This window comes from Dipodomys merriami, unplaced genomic scaffold (genome assembly GCF_024711535.1).
Source record: "Dipodomys merriami isolate MVZ:Mamm:240054 unplaced genomic scaffold, mDipMer1.0.p SCAF_387, whole genome shotgun sequence".
NCBI classification, from domain to species: Eukaryota; Metazoa; Chordata; class Mammalia; order Rodentia; family Heteromyidae; genus Dipodomys; species Dipodomys merriami.
This window is the reverse complement of record NW_027205459.1, coordinates 757,997-777,244: the sequence shown is the minus strand read 5'-3', so window position 1 is coordinate 777,244 and position 19,248 is coordinate 757,997. Positions and strand designations below refer to the sequence as shown.

The 19,248-nt window shown below is 34.7% G+C and overlaps 1 protein-coding gene across 3 annotated transcripts in view; it reads left to right on the top strand.

The window, feature by feature from the left end:
• The window catches only part of LOC138805116 (rho GTPase-activating protein 12), a 101,791-nt gene extending 82,835 nt beyond the window's left edge, over positions 1-18,956 (top strand). For all 3 annotated transcript variants that reach the window (XM_069989706.1, XM_069989705.1, XM_069989704.1), the window contains 10 exons: positions 213-294; positions 4,339-4,440; positions 5,889-5,987; positions 9,180-9,282; positions 11,120-11,236; positions 13,551-13,649; positions 15,401-15,478; positions 15,576-15,710; positions 15,884-15,986; positions 16,721-18,956. In XM_069989706.1, coding sequence (XP_069845807.1) covers positions 213-294; positions 4,339-4,440; positions 5,889-5,987; positions 9,180-9,282; positions 11,120-11,236; positions 13,551-13,649; positions 15,401-15,478; positions 15,576-15,710; positions 15,884-15,986; positions 16,721-16,895 — 1,093 coding nt within the window. In that variant the 3' untranslated portion in view covers positions 16,896-18,956. The remainder of the gene's footprint in view (positions 1-212; positions 295-4,338; positions 4,441-5,888; positions 5,988-9,179; positions 9,283-11,119; positions 11,237-13,550; positions 13,650-15,400; positions 15,479-15,575; positions 15,711-15,883; positions 15,987-16,720) is intronic.
• Positions 18,957-19,248: the final 292 nt, after the last annotated feature.

Genomic DNA, 19,248 nt, shown 5'->3' with positions numbered 1-19,248 from the left:
GGAAAAAGTCAGGCTGGAGGCATGGCTCAAGTGGTAGAGCAGCAACAGAGCAAGCAAAGCCCCCCTGTATCTCTCCCAAAGTTGGGATTAGTAATAACTAAATTGTAGATAATTATTAGCAACTAGGGAGAATTATTAGCAACTAGGGAGATTTATTTTTTTTAATTTGGTTGACTAGTGGGAGCTTTAATTGAATATTTTTATCATTACAGAAAGAACTGGTTGTCTTCTTGGGCTGTGTTACAGGGTTCATCTTTACTTTTTACCAAAACTCAAGGAAGTAGTACAAGTTGGGTAAGTATTTCTTCTCTGTAGGAAGTTTATACACTTAAGTTATGTGGATAGTATTATGCCTAAATTTCAGGAAGTAATTCTCAAAGTCCTTGTTATATCAAGTGTATATGTAAAAATAAATGAAGGTTTCATAAATATTTGTTTTTATTCTAAGAGAAAGAAGACTAATTAGTTGTATGAAGTTAAGTCTAATTAGTTATGCATAATAAATATGAAGCAAACTGCATAATGGTCATTTATTTGAGAATTACTGATACTAAAAGTTGAAAGTTTGGTATGTAGGCCAAGGCAGGTGGGATAGAGCAGTGTGTTTGAGAAATAGTCATCATCTAATGAGCATTATTTAATGAGGCAGGTTAAAGAAAAAAAAACAAAACTTTAAAAATTTAAAGATGGCAAGAGAATATTCCAGCACTTAATCATTTACAGGATGGTAGCATTTTATTTGATGTTTTCGCTGTAGAACCCCTTGTATAAATCAGAGCTCAGAACATTTTAATGCTGACAAAAGGTGCAGAGTTTTTGTATTTACAGTCTAAAGTTGTGTTATTGTGCTATTATGTGTCAGTAGTGAAACACAGGTTAAAAATCTACTGAGGTAGCCAATTTTGAAATTGTATAATTCTTAGGAGATTAAATTTAGGTATTTAATTATTTGTTTTTTTTGCCTTCAAATGAAATTTTACTAATATTGTTACAAAAATGTAATAATTTCAGGCAGATAACTAAATAAAACATAGTCTTGAGTTTAATTCTCTAAAGACTGAATGGATTTAGAATAAGGTGAAATGCATGGCTCTACAGTGAATTTTTAAATTTTAAGACCTCAGACTATCTTGCTTTACCTATTCACATATATTAAAGAAATGAAAATAAAGTTAAATGACCCAAGTAAAAGCAAGTATTATTATTTCACTAAAAAGCATGTAAGTCTGTATAATGTATTTTAGTTACTACTGCATTCATTAATACCAAAATTTGACAGAAAATAGAAGCTGTTTCTTAATCCTGGAACTAGGGGTATTGGAAAGGATTTGAAAGAATTCTAGTTTTGTTTTTCCCCTCAATTACCAACTATATCTATTGTATGTAAAATGTGTACAGTTTCTACAGTGAACCCTATCTGACCTGAGGAGGAGTCTCAAAGGCTAGCAGAAAATTCCAAAAGACAAAAATCATCTATAGTGAACACATCTGTCCAGGAGCCCTTAGGAAAGTGCTTCATTGAGGCTGGTTTCAAGAGCCATTTTTATTCCTTTGGTGTCCTTCAATTTGAGTTTGATGATTTCTGTTAAGGCGCCATTATTGTAAAAGAATGTGTAGCTTTATTTTTTATTTTTTTATTTATTTATTTTTTTGGTCGGTCCTGGGCCTGAACTCTGGGCCTGGGCGCTGTCCCTCAGCTCTTCAGCTCAAGGCTAGCGCTCTACCACTTGAGCCACAGTGCCACTCCCAGCTTTTTCTGCTTATGTGGTGCCGAGGAATTGAACCCAGGGCTTAATGCATGCAGGGCAAGCGCTCTACCACTGAGCCACCTTCCCAGCCTGAATGTGTAGCTTTAAAAAGCTGGTGGTTCATGCCTGTAATCCTAGCTACACAGTATGCTGAGATCTGAGGATCAAGGTTCAAAGCCAGCGGAGGGAAGGGAAGTCCATGAGATTCTGATCTCCATTTTATCACCAAAAACTCAGCAGTGGAGCTATGGCTCAGTGGTAGAATGTTAGCCTTGAGCTGAAGAGCACAGGGCCAGTGCCTAGACCCAGAGTTCAAGCCTTACAACTTAAACCAAGTTCAAGCCTTACAACCAAAAAAAAATTATATCCATACTGAGTGTAAAAATCTAAGTGATCCACTTGAAGAAATAGCAGGTTCAGATCTTAGCCTCACCTCAGGGCACATGCTTATTGGTGGAATTGCTAAGAAAATGACCTATACTGCTCAAAATTATTTTAAATAATTATCCATGCCTTGTATTTCTTTTTCCTTTTTGCAGAGAATAGATAGAATTGAGTAAATCAGATACACATATGCCACTTGCAATTCCATTTGTAAGGTGAATTTTATGTACATACTCTATCAGCCAAAGCTGTAGTGAGCCTTTCCTTCTCCCTTAGAATAGTTTTCTGAAAAATGCTAGTCATCTACAAGACTATTCATTCAGAAACATGAACATACATGTTTGTTCCTCCCCCTCTCCTTGACCTCATTTCACATCAGAAATGTCTGTAAATATCTATTGTTTGTTCAACTGACATAAAAGCCTTCAGTCCTCTTGGCATTGTGTTAAGCTTGGGAATTTAAAAGTAAATAGCACAGTCTTGGTCTTCATTGTTTACATTGGAGTCAGGAAGACTGGCAAGTGAACAGTTATAATATAACACAACATATGTTGTGTTCCTTCTCAGTTACAGTTTATCATATTTCTTGAGTACTAAAAAACACCCCTTTCCCCCATAAGTATCAGTATTAAAACATTCATTTGTACATGCTTCAACTTTCTAAATATAGTTATTCTTTTAGTCCAGCTAATGCTTTTTTGTGAGGGGTTATCCTATGCATTATAGAGCATCTTAGTAGATGACTCTCACCTTCACCTCTACTTGTGAGTACTAAAAATGTCTCCAGACATTTCCATGTATAGCCAGAGGACAAAATCACATCTGCTCTAGAGGAAGAACCAGTATCCTAGAAGAAGGGAAAAATCAAGCTAGATGGTAAGAGCACTTGAAAGAGATGACTTGGAAAGTGATACCAGAGGACATTGCCCAGTAGGTCACCATGTGGAAGCCCAGAGATTTCAGAACACATGATAGAGGCCCAGATATGAGTCCTTCTTATTACTCTTCAGGTATAATATAAGCTGTGTGTGAATATAAGCTATGAAACTTCAGTTTAAATCTGTAAAGCATCCATCTTAAAAATAAAACATGAATGTATGTAATAACAAAGACAAGATGCTCTGAGCTGGGCATTAGTGGCTGACAACTGTAATGCTAGTTATTGAGGAGGCCATCTGAAGATTGAGATTTGAAGCCTGCCCAGACGGGAAAATACACATGGCTGTTAACCTACATTGAGCCACTAGAAAACTGGAAGTGTGGCTCAAATGATAAAAGCACCCCTCAGCATTGAGTGAAAAAACCAAGGAATAACTGGGCCCTGAGTTCAAACTCGAATACCACCACCTTCCCCCTACCTAAAACAAAACAAGTTCTAGGGCTTTTCCAAAATTGCCTAGTTTAGCTTTGCTTGTGTTGTGTCTGCTCATTGAATTGTATTCTTGTCTATCGAGTTTTGTTGTATTTTTCTTCCCTTGTGTGCCATTTTGCCATTGAGCATTGACATGATCATTTTCTTCCCTTTTCTCATCAAGTCATTTTGCCAACCCGGCTCAATCTCTGAATTCTTGCTTTCGCTGCTTTCTTCCTGGAAAAATACTGTCAGTCATCGGCCTGCTGTCGCATATATAAAGTCTGATCCTGTTTCAGCTGTCACTGTATGTGTTCTTGTTGCATACCCTTTGCTACAATCTATCTCTCTATATATACATATTTTTCTCTGGCCATGAGTAAATTGGTGGGGAAGCCAGGGTATACATGTATTTGTCAATTTGCAAATAAGAACATTATCAAATTTTCCTCTATAGGAGTTAGGCTTTCTATCCACTTGCATCTGAGTGTGTATTATACCCTTACCAAATAGTGCTGTATTTTTTCCTACTCTGATGGTGAAAAAAAGATTTCAGTGTGATTTATGTGCACACACATTCATAGATCTATATACTGTGATATATTTTAGATGCACACACACATGCATATATGTACACACACACTGTGATAGAAGTTGAGCCATTTCCTTTCTGTGAACTAAACTAACTTCTAGGTATTTTTCCATTTTAAAATAGGAATTGTTACTTTATAATAGAGGTAAATACAAGGTAATTTATTTGATTTATTGCTGATATAAAATTAGATTTAATTCTTTGTGAATAAGCATATATGCATGAAAACCACATAAAGATTTTTCCCTTTTTCTAAAATGAAGTTTGGGAGTAATCAGTCCAAACCAGAATTCACAGTGGACCTAAAAGGGGCAACAATTGAGATGGCATCTAAGGATAAATCCAGCAAAAAGAATGTATTTGAGGTAAGACTTTTTTTAAGAATATTCTTGCATCTTGATAAGTCACTTTATATCATTACTTAAGAAGAAAATAGTGGTATAAAATAGGAACTTTGTTTACATGTTACTGATTTTTCAGGCCTTTCATAAATCCTGTCATTCCTCGTGACAATGAAAATGACGTGGCTTGTTTTACCTGCCAAATCTAATGCTACAGATTAAAAATGGGAAGTATTGACATTGGGGAGGCTGTGCATGTTTGAAGACAGGGATGTCTCCTACCTTCCTCTCAGTTTTGCTGGCAAATTAAAACCAGTCTTAAAAAACTAAACAACCGTCACCCTTTGTTATTCAAAACCCTCCACAGTAGTAAGATTTGAAAATCTCTAACAGAGTACGATTGTAGGGTGGTTGACTGGCTTGACCAGCTCTCTAGAAGGATGCATAAAGGATAAGCACTGTTTTATGAAGTAACTCTGCAACCTCATTAGTGGATTGCTGATGGTAAGGGCTCTATGTTCAAATAAGTTCAGCAAATACATGTATACTTAATCCCTATCTCAAAAAAATTACAGTTTGAGGTCTTAAAAGCTTCCTAAGCTTTCTAATCAAGTATTTTCCAAGTTCATAATAAGTAAGTTTTTAAAGTTCATTTGTTTTTAGCACAGTACCTTTCTTGGTATTCCAAGAAATACAAATAATTTCTTTCTTGGTATTTTTTTGTTGTGAAAGTATGTTTGAAGAAATGGCTTCTGAGACTGCTGTTTGGTACACATATTCTTCCACGAAAAGCAAACTCCCTTAGAGAGAAAATGTGAGGATTATTTTTTATAATTGCCTCAACATTTATGCTTAGTCAAGTGTAAGAAACTTGAAAGAGATGATACATCAGTTAATTTTTATACTTCTTGTAAAATAAAATATGTATCCTTATTTCATTTCATCATTTGACACTTAATTTAGGAAAATTTCTGCCCAAAAGATACAATATTTATTGATTGTATCCTGTCCTTATACTTAGCTATTACATTTGCCTAGTAAGTGGGAAATATTGAAAATCTTATCATTTTTTTCTGTTTTCATAGCCACATAGATAAAGTTTTCAAGCTATGTAAAAATGTCTTAGATGTTTATTTCTTTATGAATGTATTTTATTTCAATTCCAGGTCACAACTTTGATATTTGACATACATTTAAGTGATAAACTACAATTTCTGCATTTTTTATTGTATTTCTCTGTTGGCATTGAGATCCTGAACAATTAGTTTAATTGAGATTTTATTATGAAAACAACTTCATATTTTATAAACTATTGTGATACTATTTTACACTATAAAAAAGATATTCCATAGCTGTCTAGTATCTTTCATTGCTATTAATACACAATACTTAATTGGTTGTTTGGTAAACGTTGAATTTTGGTTGAAAGCACTGACTATACTCTTTCCTCGCCCTTTTCCTTTTTCCTAAAGTTGAAGACTCGTCAAGGAACAGAATTGCTAATTCAATCTGATAATGATGCTATTATTAATGACTGGTTTAAAGTTCTTACTAGTACTATCAGTAATCAGGTAAGTGTTTGGCTTCGTTAAAACTTTTATTTCAGAGCTGTTTTAATTTTATAATTGCTTATTTCATATCCAGGCTCCAGTTGATATATGAAAAATCTGTTTCATATATAGACACATACAGAATATATTACTCTATAGAAATGAGAATGACAGTGATCACTCCATCACTGCAGTGACTGTTGACATAGATGATTTATGTTTGCACTTGTATAATGTTTACTGAGTCACTGAGTTTGAAACAGTATTTCTACTAGGTATTCCTCAGAAAAGAAATGGTTCAAGGAGATGGAACAAGTAGTGCATATACTTATTATCTGGCTGAGTGAATGAAATGACAGTTCATAGTGGAATGAAGTCCCAGACAAAACAGTAAAATGATGTAGCTACTCTCTCTTCATTAGTACCCCTTTCTAGTGACATCTGTCTATAGTTTTTCTACCCTGTCCCTTCTGAAAGTATTCAGTACCCTCATGTTACTGGGTCAATTTCGTACTTAACAACCAAAAATACCTTCACATTTGTATTCTGCAACCATGCTTGTAAAAGTATTAATAGGCAGCCCAGCTTATGTACTTTTATTCTTAACCTTTTGCCATATGGGGACATGCCTTCACATGACTAGCATTTATCAGTGACAGAAATGAAAAATGATATGAAAGTTATATCTCTTCTAGCAAATAAGTCCTGAAGCTGTATATAAATACTTATTTTGTAGCTTCTAGCATTATATGGTATTTATGAATTTTATCCCTTTTCATTTATTCCCAAACTGTGGGCAGGCATATATTCATACCACAATAAGAATGATCTTTTAACAGTTTGACTTCTTTAATAATGGCTCTTTGATTGATTAATTGATTGATTGTATCTGTCATGGAGTGTGAACTTGGGGCTTGGGCACTGTCTCTTGGCTTTTTTGTTCAAGGCCAATGCTCTGCCACTTGAGCCACAGCTCTACTTCTGGCTTTTTCTGTGATTAATTGGAGATAAGACTCTCTCATGAGTGGGCACTTTTCCTGCCAGGCCTTGCTTCAAACCAAAATCCTCAGATCTCAGCCTCCTGAGTAGCTAGGATTGAAGGCATGAATCACCAGTGCCCAGCTATTTTTATTTTTAATGTTTTTAATAATGCAGTGGATTGAACTCAGAATCTTCCACATGCCAGACAAGCACTCTACTCCTGAGCTACATCCCCAGCCCTAAATGCCATTGCTTATATGAAACTTCCTAATGTCGAAACCTTTTGTGGCACTCATTAAAATTAATCTAAGCCAAATCTAACTATTCAGATGTACTTTGTACTCTATCCACTGTAGGTTTTCAGCTGTAATTGCAGTAATCCATTCACTTTACCTTGAAAGCATATTATACAGTCAGTTTGATGTGAGTGCCTTGTTCACTGGCCAGATGGCAACATGCAGTCAAGTACTGCACCTTTCTGTGTATAGGTTACAGTGAAAGGTAAAATTGCCAAATACAGATAATGAAACAGTAAATAAAATGTGTTGAGTGTTAAATTGGTATTATGAAAAGACTGATTTTAAGGATCAACCTAGTGGTTGGTCAGAGATGTGTACTGTTTTAAATTGAGACCTGTAGGATCAGGAAATAAGCAGAGGGAAGAGAGAACAATTATTTACTATAACTTTAAAAAATACTGTTTACGAAGTGTCAAAAGATAGGATTGCAAGATGTGCACAATCTCTTAAAGAAAAAGTACAAGGAAAACGGCAAAACTTTTCTTGAGAGACATTAAAGAAAAGCCTAATTAAATGAGAACTATATTGTGTTCACGGACTAAAAGATTGAATCATGTATGAATATAATTTACTTTACAGATTTACGAGATTTTTGAGCCTCATTCAAAATCTAAGTAATTTTTCTGGTAGAACATGATAAACTTACTTCAAAATTATACAGAAATACAAAGGGATAAACAATGTCCAAGACACTTTTAAGTGAGAAAGTAAAAGGACTTCTGTATCATATATTACAACATTTTAAAGCTATATTAATTAATATAGTGTGTTACAATGTAGGAATAGACATCCAAACCTGTGGAATAGAATAAGGAACCTAGAAACAGACTGCCATGCCTGTAGACTATTTATGCCAATTATAACACTGTAGAACCATGAGGAAGAATGAGCTTTTCAGTAAGTAGCGTTAGTGGGATCTCTAAGAAGAAACAGGAGCTAGCCCTTACACAAAAATTTATTTAGATACAAATGGAGTAAAGACCTCAGGATGGAATACAAAGTATTTAGTTTCAAGAATTCGGTCCGGGTTTTAACCTGTAAAAGTTACCTTGGTAGTAACCAGTTGTCAATGAGTTCTAAATTTCTTTTACTTCTTAATCTTCAGGAGTCTGTGAGTAAAAGTCTTTCACTTTTACCACAGCAAATACTGTCATCATAGATAGTGTGATTGTCATATTCATGGGTATAAGTCCTCCTGTCTTGTCACAGAATGTAGGTGATGGTATCTGATAGTGTAGCCTGGCTTTCTAACTGCTGCTAGTGCCACTCAAACATACACTAGATCAAATGGGGCAGGATAGTATTGCCAACAATATACAACTACTTTCCTGTGAGCTACTAGCAGTATTTTGTCTCTCTCTCTCTCTCTTTTTCTTTTTACTTATTTTTTCTTGTCGGTTGTGGGGCTTGAACTCGGGGCCTAGGCGCTGTCCCTGAGCTCTTCAGCTCAAGGCCAGCACTCTACTTCTTGAGCCACCGCGCCACTTCCGGTTTTCTGGTGGTTAATTGGAGATAAGACTCTCAGGTACTTTCCTGCCCTAGCTGGCTTTGAACTGCGATCCTCAGATCTTAGTCTCCTGAGTAGTTGGGATTACAGGTATGAACTACCAGTGCCTGTCTGTCTGTCTCTGTCTCTCTCTCTGTCTCTCTCTCTCTCAATTACATCAAGAGGAAGAAACAGTAAAGATGTATCAAATCTTTTTTCTTTTTTGCAGTACTGATGTTTGAATTCAGGGCCTTAGTCATCCTAGGCAGGCACTGTATTGTTTAAGCTACACCCCAGAGCTCTCAAATCTTTAAATTGAACATACTGTACACTCGCTTTTTCTCCCAAATTCAATCAGAAGTCAATTACTGGTCATTTGGAGAATTATACTACTTCAAATTACGTTATACTAGAAGTAATGTTATTTGGGAAACTTCTCACCAATAGGCAGTAGAAACTGATGAAGCGGTTGAAGAGGAGGTACCAGATTCACCAGGATTAGAAAAGCAGGATAAAGAAAAAGATCAAAAGGAGCTTAAAAAACTTCGTTGTAAGTAGTTATTTTCCTTATTTTGTTAATTGTTTGAGTGAGCATCTTAGTTTTCATAGTGTTTAAATAAGCTTTATGCAACAGCCAATATCTGAAAAAGTTACAATATTAAGTAGTTGCAGCTCAGTACTCCAGTAATCTTTCTTCTTGCAAACTCATTATTGTCATTGTTCAACTTCATAGTTTATATTATATGATAACATTTTTGTCATCATAATTCATATGAATACTGTTCAGGTGTTGTTAAACTTGAAGGGAAAATTGTACATATGGAATCATTTGTAGGTATTTATTGACTGTTTAAAGATTTTACATAAACTCTTAAGAAGTCCATAGTCATGGAATATATTACATTCTGGCCACCAGGCAGCTGTGTCTACACTATGACATCTGTCCATGTGCACAGATACATTTAGCTTGTTACAAATAAGAGTAAGTAACAGCAATTAGATATTGTTCTTTGTTACCATTTAGTGAAAGGGACAGAGCTAAAGCCAGAAGTTTTAAGAAGAGTATTTTCTAATATAAACTATGAAGTGTATTATTGAAATAGGCCATTTGCTGTGACTCTGTACTTTTCAATCTATTTGAATTATAATTCATATGTTTCATAGTTTCTGGTCTTTAGACTGAATGATAGAAAAGACGTTTTTCTCTTATTCTAATGAAGGTTAAGGCTTTTATTGACATTGTTACCATGTAGTAGTGTCAGTAGAAAAATTATTTTTATTCTTTGCCTAATATATTCTTGGTTCTTAGGTTTCCCCAAACACAATTATTTGTAGGAAATACAACTTAGTATTTTTCTGTAGTGCTCCTAAGTCAGTACCAGAGAAGACAATGCAAAACATTTTGCAGGTAGTCCCATTCTTACAGAGTACAGATACTTACTGTGAGAGTTGACTTCAAATATGAGTGTGTTTATTAATGAGACTTGAATAGATAGAGATTTTGTTTTTATGGATTTTCCCTTTTTTTGGTGTTGTTTTGTTTTGTTTTTTGTTTTGTCGGTCATGGGGCTTGAACTCTGGGCGTGAGCACTGTCCTTCAGCTCCTCAGCTCAAGGCTAGCACTCTACCACTTGAGCCATAGTGCCACTTCTGGTTTTCTGGTGGTTTATTGGGGATAAAAGTTTCACTGCCAGCTGGGCGCTGGTGGCTCACGCCTGTAATCCTAGCTACTCAGGAGGCTGAGACCTGAGGATCGCGGTTCAAAGCCAGCCCGGGCAGGAGAGACCGTGAGACTCCTATCTCCAATAAACCACCAGAAAACCAGAAGTGGCGCTGTAGCTCAAGTGGTAGAGTGCTTGCCTTGAGCTGAAGAGCTGAGGGACAGCACTCAGGCCCAGAGTTCAAGCCCCATGACCGACCAAAAAAAAAAAAAAAAAAAAAGTTTCACTGCCTTTCCTGCCCAGGCTGGCTTTGAACTGTGATCCTCGGATCTCAGCCTCCTGAGTAGCTAGGATTACAGGCGTGAACCACCACGCCTGGCTTTTCATGGATTTTCTGTAGTCATTTTACTTTTTAAAATGATGGAGATTCAAAAATATTAGTAGAATCACTTATGAAATAATATTAAAATCTGATTACATAAGGACATCATGATATCAACAGTGAAGGCATAGCAGTAGTTTTTAGTGATAAAAATAAAAATTTTGCTATAAGCTGTGTCTCTGTTCATTTTCTTTATCGCATATCTTCTTTAAACTACATTAAAGATAGAATAATTTGTACTGTGATTTTGACATAGGAAATTAAAATGTTTTGAATTCTCTATGGAAAACTTCTATCAGAAAAAATTTTTATTTTATGAAATGCCTAATATCTATTTTTTTAAGCCATGAAAGTATCTAGCATAGATTCTTCAGAGCAGAAAAAAACCAAGAAAAATTTAAAGAAGTTTCTTACCCGACGCCCTACTTTGCAAGCTGTTCGTGAAAAAGGTTATATAAAAGGTAGGTAGGTGAAGTGATTTTTATAATGCATGTTATGCAAAACCAGAAATAAGATGTTTGGAATTGAAATTACTAAATATCCTGTTTGGAAATTTCTTGTTTGTAAAAATGTTGCAATTTTATAATCATAGAATTTTCAAGTACAGTGATTATAAGATATTAGAATAATTAACATTTTTAAAATTTACATACAAACTTCACTTTAAATGTCATACAGAAATAAATGCCAAACAGTTTTAGAAACCCTGTATCTGAGAATGACAAGATATAAAGAGCTTTGGTTTTGTTATGTAAATATCAGAAGTATAAATTTTTTATTAAGATGCATTATATTGATAAACTACTTTGTTAAATATGAACTCTTTTGTACAGCTCCTTAAAGATAATTAAAAAATAAATTGACAATGTAGAATAAAAGAAAGAGTGAACTAATCTTGACTACTTTATTAATTTCATTATTTTGTATATTTTTTTCATTTATAAGTACCATGTGCACTAACAAGATCTTTTTAAATAGGAAAGCATTCTTTATAATCATTTATGCCTACGTATGCCTGTAGTTTTTGTGAATGTGTTAATTCTCAAGATAAAAACTTCTTAAGTTCAAAATAGTGATATCCAGAAATAACGATAAAAATAATATTATAAGATGAACTGTAAACATAATATATTATAAGATGTACTATTTGCATCTGATTATGAGGTTTCTACCAAAAGCTATCACCAGAACATCTGCTTGTAAAAACATCTAAATTAAAATACAAAAATGATTCTCATTCAAAAGACATTTAAGGACTGCTGATTATCATCCTTAAAAATTACATATCAACAAGTCTTCTTGAATAAAGCACATGAAGTGGTATATCTAGCTTAGAGCCTTTTATTGCGGGGGATGGGGGGTGGTCCGGTTGTGGGCCTGAACTCTGGGCTTGAGTGCTGTCCCTCAGCTCTTCAGCTCAAGGCCAGCACTCTACCACTTGAGCCACAGCACCTCTTCCGGATTTTCTTTTTTTTCTGCTTATGTGATGCTGAGGAATGGAACCCAGGGCCTCATGAATGGAACGCAAGTGCTCTACCACTGAGCCACTTCCCAGCCCCACTTAGAGCCTTTAAAAAACAAAAGACTGACAATAAGTTAATAGACATTGTTATTAATTTATCACTTTCACTGAGAAAAAATAAGCCATTGTTGCCAGGTACCAGTGGCTCATGCCTGTAATCAAGCTACTCAGAAGGCTGGGTCAAGGTTCAAAGCCACCCATGTAATTGTAGCCCCTCTGTACAGTATGTTCTCAAATAAAATAAAATTAAATTAAAAAAAAAAAAAAGGTTCAAAGCCAGTCCAGGCAGAAAAGTCAGTGAGAGTCTTAACTACCATTAACCACCAGAAAATTAGAAGTAGCACTGTAGCTCAAAATGGTAGAGCACTAGCCTTGAGAGAGAGAAGTCAGGGACAGCACCCAGACCCTTAGTTCAAGCCCTATAACCAACATACACACACACACACACACACACACACACTCACTTTATGAGGTTATTCATCACTTCAAATAATTTTGCTTGTTTTCCTGAGTAATTAGCATTGATGTATAATTTCTATTTTTTTAAATTTTTTTTTTTAACCAGGGCTGAGAACCGAACCCAGGGCCTTGCACACGCCAGGCGGGCGCCCTTCCGCTGGGCTAAACCCCCAGCCCCTTGATTTATAATTTCTAAACTGTTGGAAAAGGATTAGTGGAACAGTTTTTGAAGTATATTTCTTGGAATTAAGTGTCAGCACGTGGTGGGAGTGTTTGTTTTCATAGTGTTCAAAATGTTTGGATTTTTAAGAGCTAGACATGAGCATAGGAGCCCATCAATACCCATTTGCCTTCAAGAACTGCAAGGTCCGTCTCTAATGGAACTGGTACTAAAGTGGGACGTCAGACAAGATTGAAGCAGTACCAAGTGCTGTGAATCTAAGGTAGTAATAAAAAAGAAGTGACTAGAATTGAATTATTTTAGATAAACATAGTTACTGATAAAGAGGTGACGTTTTAGCTGAGAACCAGGAGTAAAGAAGAAATCGTTCTCTGCAGAGGACATACAAAGACTCTCCAGCATGAGTGAGTTGTATTCATGGAGTTTTGTAAGAAGCATTATTTGAAGTGAAATTGGACAAGTAGGGTGCTGTGCTGACCAAATAAGACATAGGTCATGGGAAACAGTGTGAGATACCACTGCACATGTTCTAGTGCACTTAGCCATTTAGCTCATTTAGTCAAATGAACTACATTTTAAGCAAGTGGTTCATCTAAAACAAACTCTCTTTCAGATCAGGTATTTGGATCTAATCTTGCTAATCTGTGTCAGAGAGAGAACGTCACAGTGCCAAAATTTGTGAAGTTATGCATTGAACACGTTGAAGAACATGGTAAGACAGTTTTTTTTGGGGGGGGGGGGTGTTGGTCATGGGGCTTGAACTGTAGGCCTGGGTACTGTCCCTGAGCTTGTCAGCCCAAGGCGAGCACTCTACCACTTGAGCCACAGCGCCATTTCCAACAGTTTTTTATTTTTTATTTTTCTAGCAAGCCAAACCCAAACTCTTTCTTTTGCCATCAAAATATGTAGGGTTTTTGAGATTTTGAGGGAGACCATCAAAAGTTCATTGTGATTCTAAGATTTTCTTTTTAAAGTATCTTGTTTATTAAAAAAAACAACAAAACATATGAGTAGTTAAGTGTATGGAATTTCTGGAAGCCACTTGGAGTTGCCTGTTGCTTAAAATACAAACAGCAGCAATTTTGAGGAGATTACATTTTCTTACTAAGAGAATGTTCTGTAATAAAATTGAGATGATATTTTAAAGTTGTTAAATCAGCTAATATTTCTAAATAGAGAAATCTTTCTTGTGTTTCCTGAAAATGAGACATTAATTTTTATTTTGTTGAACTTAAAAATTTATAGTATTTATGCTAGTATGTATGAATTAACAGTATAATAACATTAACTTGTACCTATCTAATTAGAAATATTTTGTAAAAATGAGAAAATACTTTTAAGTTATTGTAATTTCTGCCAGTTTTAGATTCTTTTTTACTTTTTTCCATTAACTTTTTTTTTGTCAGTATGACAGTAAAGACACCATACTGTTTATCTTTATTCGTAAGGAGCTAAATGAATAGCCGTTAGAGATACTGTGCTTTGTTAAATTAAAGGCATTGTATACTTACCCCAGCACTATAGTTTTATAAGATTAATTTATCATAAACATTTACTATGATACCTTAGAGGAAAGTTCTTCAGATGTGATTTTACATTGTAAAATTCTATGCAAAATTATGGATCAGTTGATTTATATTGCTTCTTTTGCTTTTTAAAGTTATCTCCAGGTATTTGCAGAGGTTTACCTTTAAATTGTTAGTATTTTATGTTTCAAGAGATGTTTTCCTTGACCTAACCCACAGTAACCCACAGTCAGTGTGATAAACAAAATGGAGTTATTGCTGCTTATTAAGCAGAATTGAGAGTGACTTGTCATCCATCTCTTCCTGCTAAGAGTCTTAGCCATAAAAAGCCATTTGATTTTAGGCTAAGGCTAATGAGTGAGAATTCTGTAGCCAGGTGTGACAGTAAGTGCCTCTAGTCCCAGTGATTTGAGTGACTTCTGAAACAAGAGGTTTGCTTGAGCTCCTGCCTTCAACATAGACATTTCTAAAAAAGAATAATGGGTAGGGGAGGGGAAACACCTTTTAAAAAAAGCCAAAGTGTTTTTGTTTGTTTTTTCTCTAGCCCTGGGGTATGAACTCAGAGCCTGGGTGCTGAGCTTCTTTTGCTCAAGGCTAGCATTCTACCACTTGAATCAGAGTGCCACTTCCAGCCTTTTCTGAATAGTTTATTGGAGATAAGAGTCTCATAGTGGGAAGTGGCACAGTGGCTCAAGTGGTAGAGAGCTAGCCTTGAACTGAAGAGCTGAGTGACAGTGTCCAGGCCCAGAGTTCAAGGCCCATGACCCACCCAACAAAACAAAACAACAAAAAAATAAAACTAGAGGAGTCTCAATGTCTTCCCTGCCCTTCCTGTCTTTGAACCCTGATTCTCAGGTAGCTAGGATTACAGGTGTGAACCATGAGTGTCAGGCTCAACAAATACTTTTAAATGTACAATGTTGTTGTTATCTCTTAGGTCTGGATGTTGATGGGATCTATAGAGTAAGTGGCAATCTTGCAGTGATCCAGAAGCTGAGATTTGCAGTCAATCATGGTAAGATTATACTCTCTTGTGATATCCAATGTGTTACTTGTAATCTTTAGAATTGGTTTAAAGTAACTTGAAATATCCTGTTCCTACTTATTTTCAGATGAGAAATTGGATCTGAATGATAGCAAGTGGGAAGACATTCATGTTATCACTGGAGCACTCAAAATGTTTTTTCGAGAACTACCAGAACCCCTCTTTACATTTAATCATTTTAATGATTTTGTTAATGCAATTAGTAAGTATAATGTTTCTCTATAAAATGGCTTGTTTTTTAGTGGGTTGTTTTATTCCAGAAATTCTAAATGTGACCACAAGATGTCACTGTATATTATGAAATCTCAGCTTCCAAACCATGTCATTGCTTTCAGTTTCATAAGCATTTGCTGCAAGTTGAAATCTTTTTTTCAGAACAAGAACCAAGACAACGTGTTGCTGCTGTTAAGGACTTAATCAGACAGTTGCCAAAGCCAAATCAAGACACAATGCAGATTCTTTTTAGACACCTCAAAAGGTAAGAGAACTGCAGGCTTAGGAGCTATGATGTGATGTAACATACTGGGAGGCCCACAAGCGCCACCCACATGCAGATTTGGTTCCCAGTTGGGCCACTTGATGTCTTTGTAACTTAAAAAGATGTTCAACTTCCTGTAGCTTTGGTTTCTTATAGATAAAGGGGGTTGGTATTAAAGCAGGTTATTAAATGCAAAATATTTATATAGTGATTAGCAAGCACATGGTAAGTATGCAAAAATTGTCACTTAATTAGTATGAAGATGAAATTATTAATTAGAGAATATTATTACCCTAAAAAAAGCCATCATAGCTCTAGGTTATCATGGCTACTTAAGTAACTGATTTTTGTTCATCTTATTCTAAGAATAGTAGAATACTAAAATGACAACAATTAGAAAATTAACATAAACTTAATATTTAATAAAAATGTTTTCCTCATAAACTGGAATTGTAACATATTCAAGACTGTGTCTCTGTCCAGTCTTTAAAATTAAGCTGAAATGTCATGTGTTTAAAGTTTGTTAAAGGATATCTATATATATCTAGGCCTCTCAGCTGTGTTTATACAAAGCGACTTCAATGTAGCATGCAGGTGGAATTCTACGTGTTTAAAAAGTTTGGTGCAACCTAGCACAGTGATTATTTTTGTTTTCTAAATGCAGACTTAATGTTTATAATACAATTTGAAATTTTTTTCTGTATTTTTTATTTTCTCTTGTTTTTTCTCTTTAGAGTTGTAGAAAATGGAGAGAAAAATCGAATGACTTACCAGAGTATAGCAATTGTTTTTGGTCCCACTCTGTTAAAACCAGAAAAAGAGACTGGCAATATAGCGGTTCATACTGTGTACCAAAATCAAATTGTAGAACTAATTCTGCTGGAATTAAGTGCCATCTTTGGACGTTGATTCTTATGGAAGACAACCTGTGGAAGAGAAGCTGTATTTCATCAGATTTCAAATTTTTATGTACGATGTATTTTGTTTTGGACCAAGCAGTGACTCTTTGATTTTGCACTTTTTTTTAATTTGAGGGATCATACAGGAAGGGGAGAATGAAGATGTCTGCTAGGCCCTCATATTTGCTGCTTTGTTTCAAGGTGATATGATTGTGTAGTTTTGGATCCATTTTATCTGAATGTGTGCATTTAATACTCTGAATTTCAGTACAAATTAAAGCTCAGATTTCTAACCTGTCATACACACTGGATCATTTGGTAAGAAAAGCTACATTTTTCCCCCCTCAAACTGGATAATGTAGAATTTCTTCTCTTGATCTGTAAGTTCTTCACTTGGTAGAAGAGTACTTAATATCAGTTACTTTGAAACATACTTGGGCATTTAAAACAAAATGAAGTATATTCATTCTGAAACCTGTGTATTTCTTTTTCAGGGTTTCTGCATGCAGTAGCAGTCTTAAGTGCTAAAATTCATTATAATCCAGACATAATCCCATTGGATGAAGGCTTGCTGTCTGTCTTGTATTGCACAGCATCCTTACTGGGATATCTTAGTTGCTTGTTTGGGCAGCACACTAATATTACCTAAAACACTGTGATTTACTGGAGTTTTACTTAGATAAGTCAGTTCAGGGTATTTGAGAACTGTCTTGGTAAACTGAATTGTAACTAACAATCCTAATTATATCTAGTGCCATATTGAGTTCTTGGTATCACCCTGTGGAAATGGACATTATTTGATGTAAATAGCTAAAGACTTAATGTCCTTTAGCTTATGTATATAATTGTGTTGTATAGTTTCAGAGCACATTCTAACTCTACATTTCTAATCATGATATTGGTAATATTTTCCATGAATATTAGGTTTCCTCCAGAAATAGGCTGATATTTGAGAAAATTAACAATGTGCACTTTTAGATTTTAATTACCTTTACAAGCAGATCACTGTAATATGAATGGTACTAGAAAAAAAGCTGAATATACTTGCTAAGTGATAAATGCACTACAAGAGGAACCTTTTAGATCATAATATTTAATATGTATAGAAAACATTAGAAAAAATATTACAGAGTCCTAACTCCAGTTTGAATAGTGGAAATCCACATGTATATTAGATAGATATTGGGTGGAAAATGATGTTGTTAAAATTGAGAATTTCCTTTTACATTACTAATGTAGATTGATTTGTACAATAAAACAGGGTTTGGAAGGTTTTGTTACAGGGAGCATGGTCTGTTGAAAATTTTTTAAATGTATTTTTCTAGATTAACTACTGTATATGAAATGTCTAATCTAATAAAAAAACTATAAGAAGCTTAGAGATTTTCCCATTAGTGATATGCATTTTGGCTCTTAATTTTTTTGTTTACTGTCATTTTCTTACATCTCATTTTTTTAAAATAGTTAACTGAACCCAGTGTTTCCTCTGGCAAATACATTTTCCTTAATTCATATCTTTTCTGTTCCTTTCCATGTCAACACCTCCCTGTGCCCAACACACTTTATTTTTCTTTAAATTTCTTTATCAGTATTTGAGAATGATTTGTGTCCACTATTCTTTTTCCCTTGGATTGCATTTATAATTTATAGATTGCCTTCCTTAGGAACAACTATCTTTGTATAATCTGTCTAAAAAATTTCTAAGTTGTGGTTAAGATACTGTATTTGTTGTTGTGATACTGTTAAATAGATATCAGACCAAACTACTTGACAGCTAAAGCAGATTGTTTCAAGTGGGGAGAAAAAGTCCCAAATCAGAATGTGTGTGTTTGCTTAAAGATGTCATTTATAACACAGTATGCTTTAGGACTGCCTGTTTCTTGATTGTATACCAGGAAAACAATTAGATTTAAATCTGTGATGTTCTTTCTCTTGGTGGTCATGAACATATCAAAGATTAAAATTGTCCTGTGCTCCTTGTTTCAAAGTACATATGTGTGTATGTGAAGTCTTAAATGTTTCATTGGTCTACAGCTAGTCATTTTATTGTAATATTATATGTACAATGAGATCTGTGTCTTGTGTTTTCATCCTTTGTGAATTAAAAAAAACTCACTTGTTTTTGTAATAACAAAACCAGTAATATTTTCCTGTCTTGGCAGCCTGATTTTTAGTAGAAAACATATTAAAAGCTAAAAATAAATCATCAGTGGAATTTCATTTACCAATAGGCCTTCTTCAAAATACCATTTAAAAATTGAAACAAAAATAGTTTAAATATACTAGTACAATTAGAATTAAAGAAAAATATTTACTTTGAAATTTTATAGCAATAGGAACTTTTACTTTTTCTTCTGGAGAAT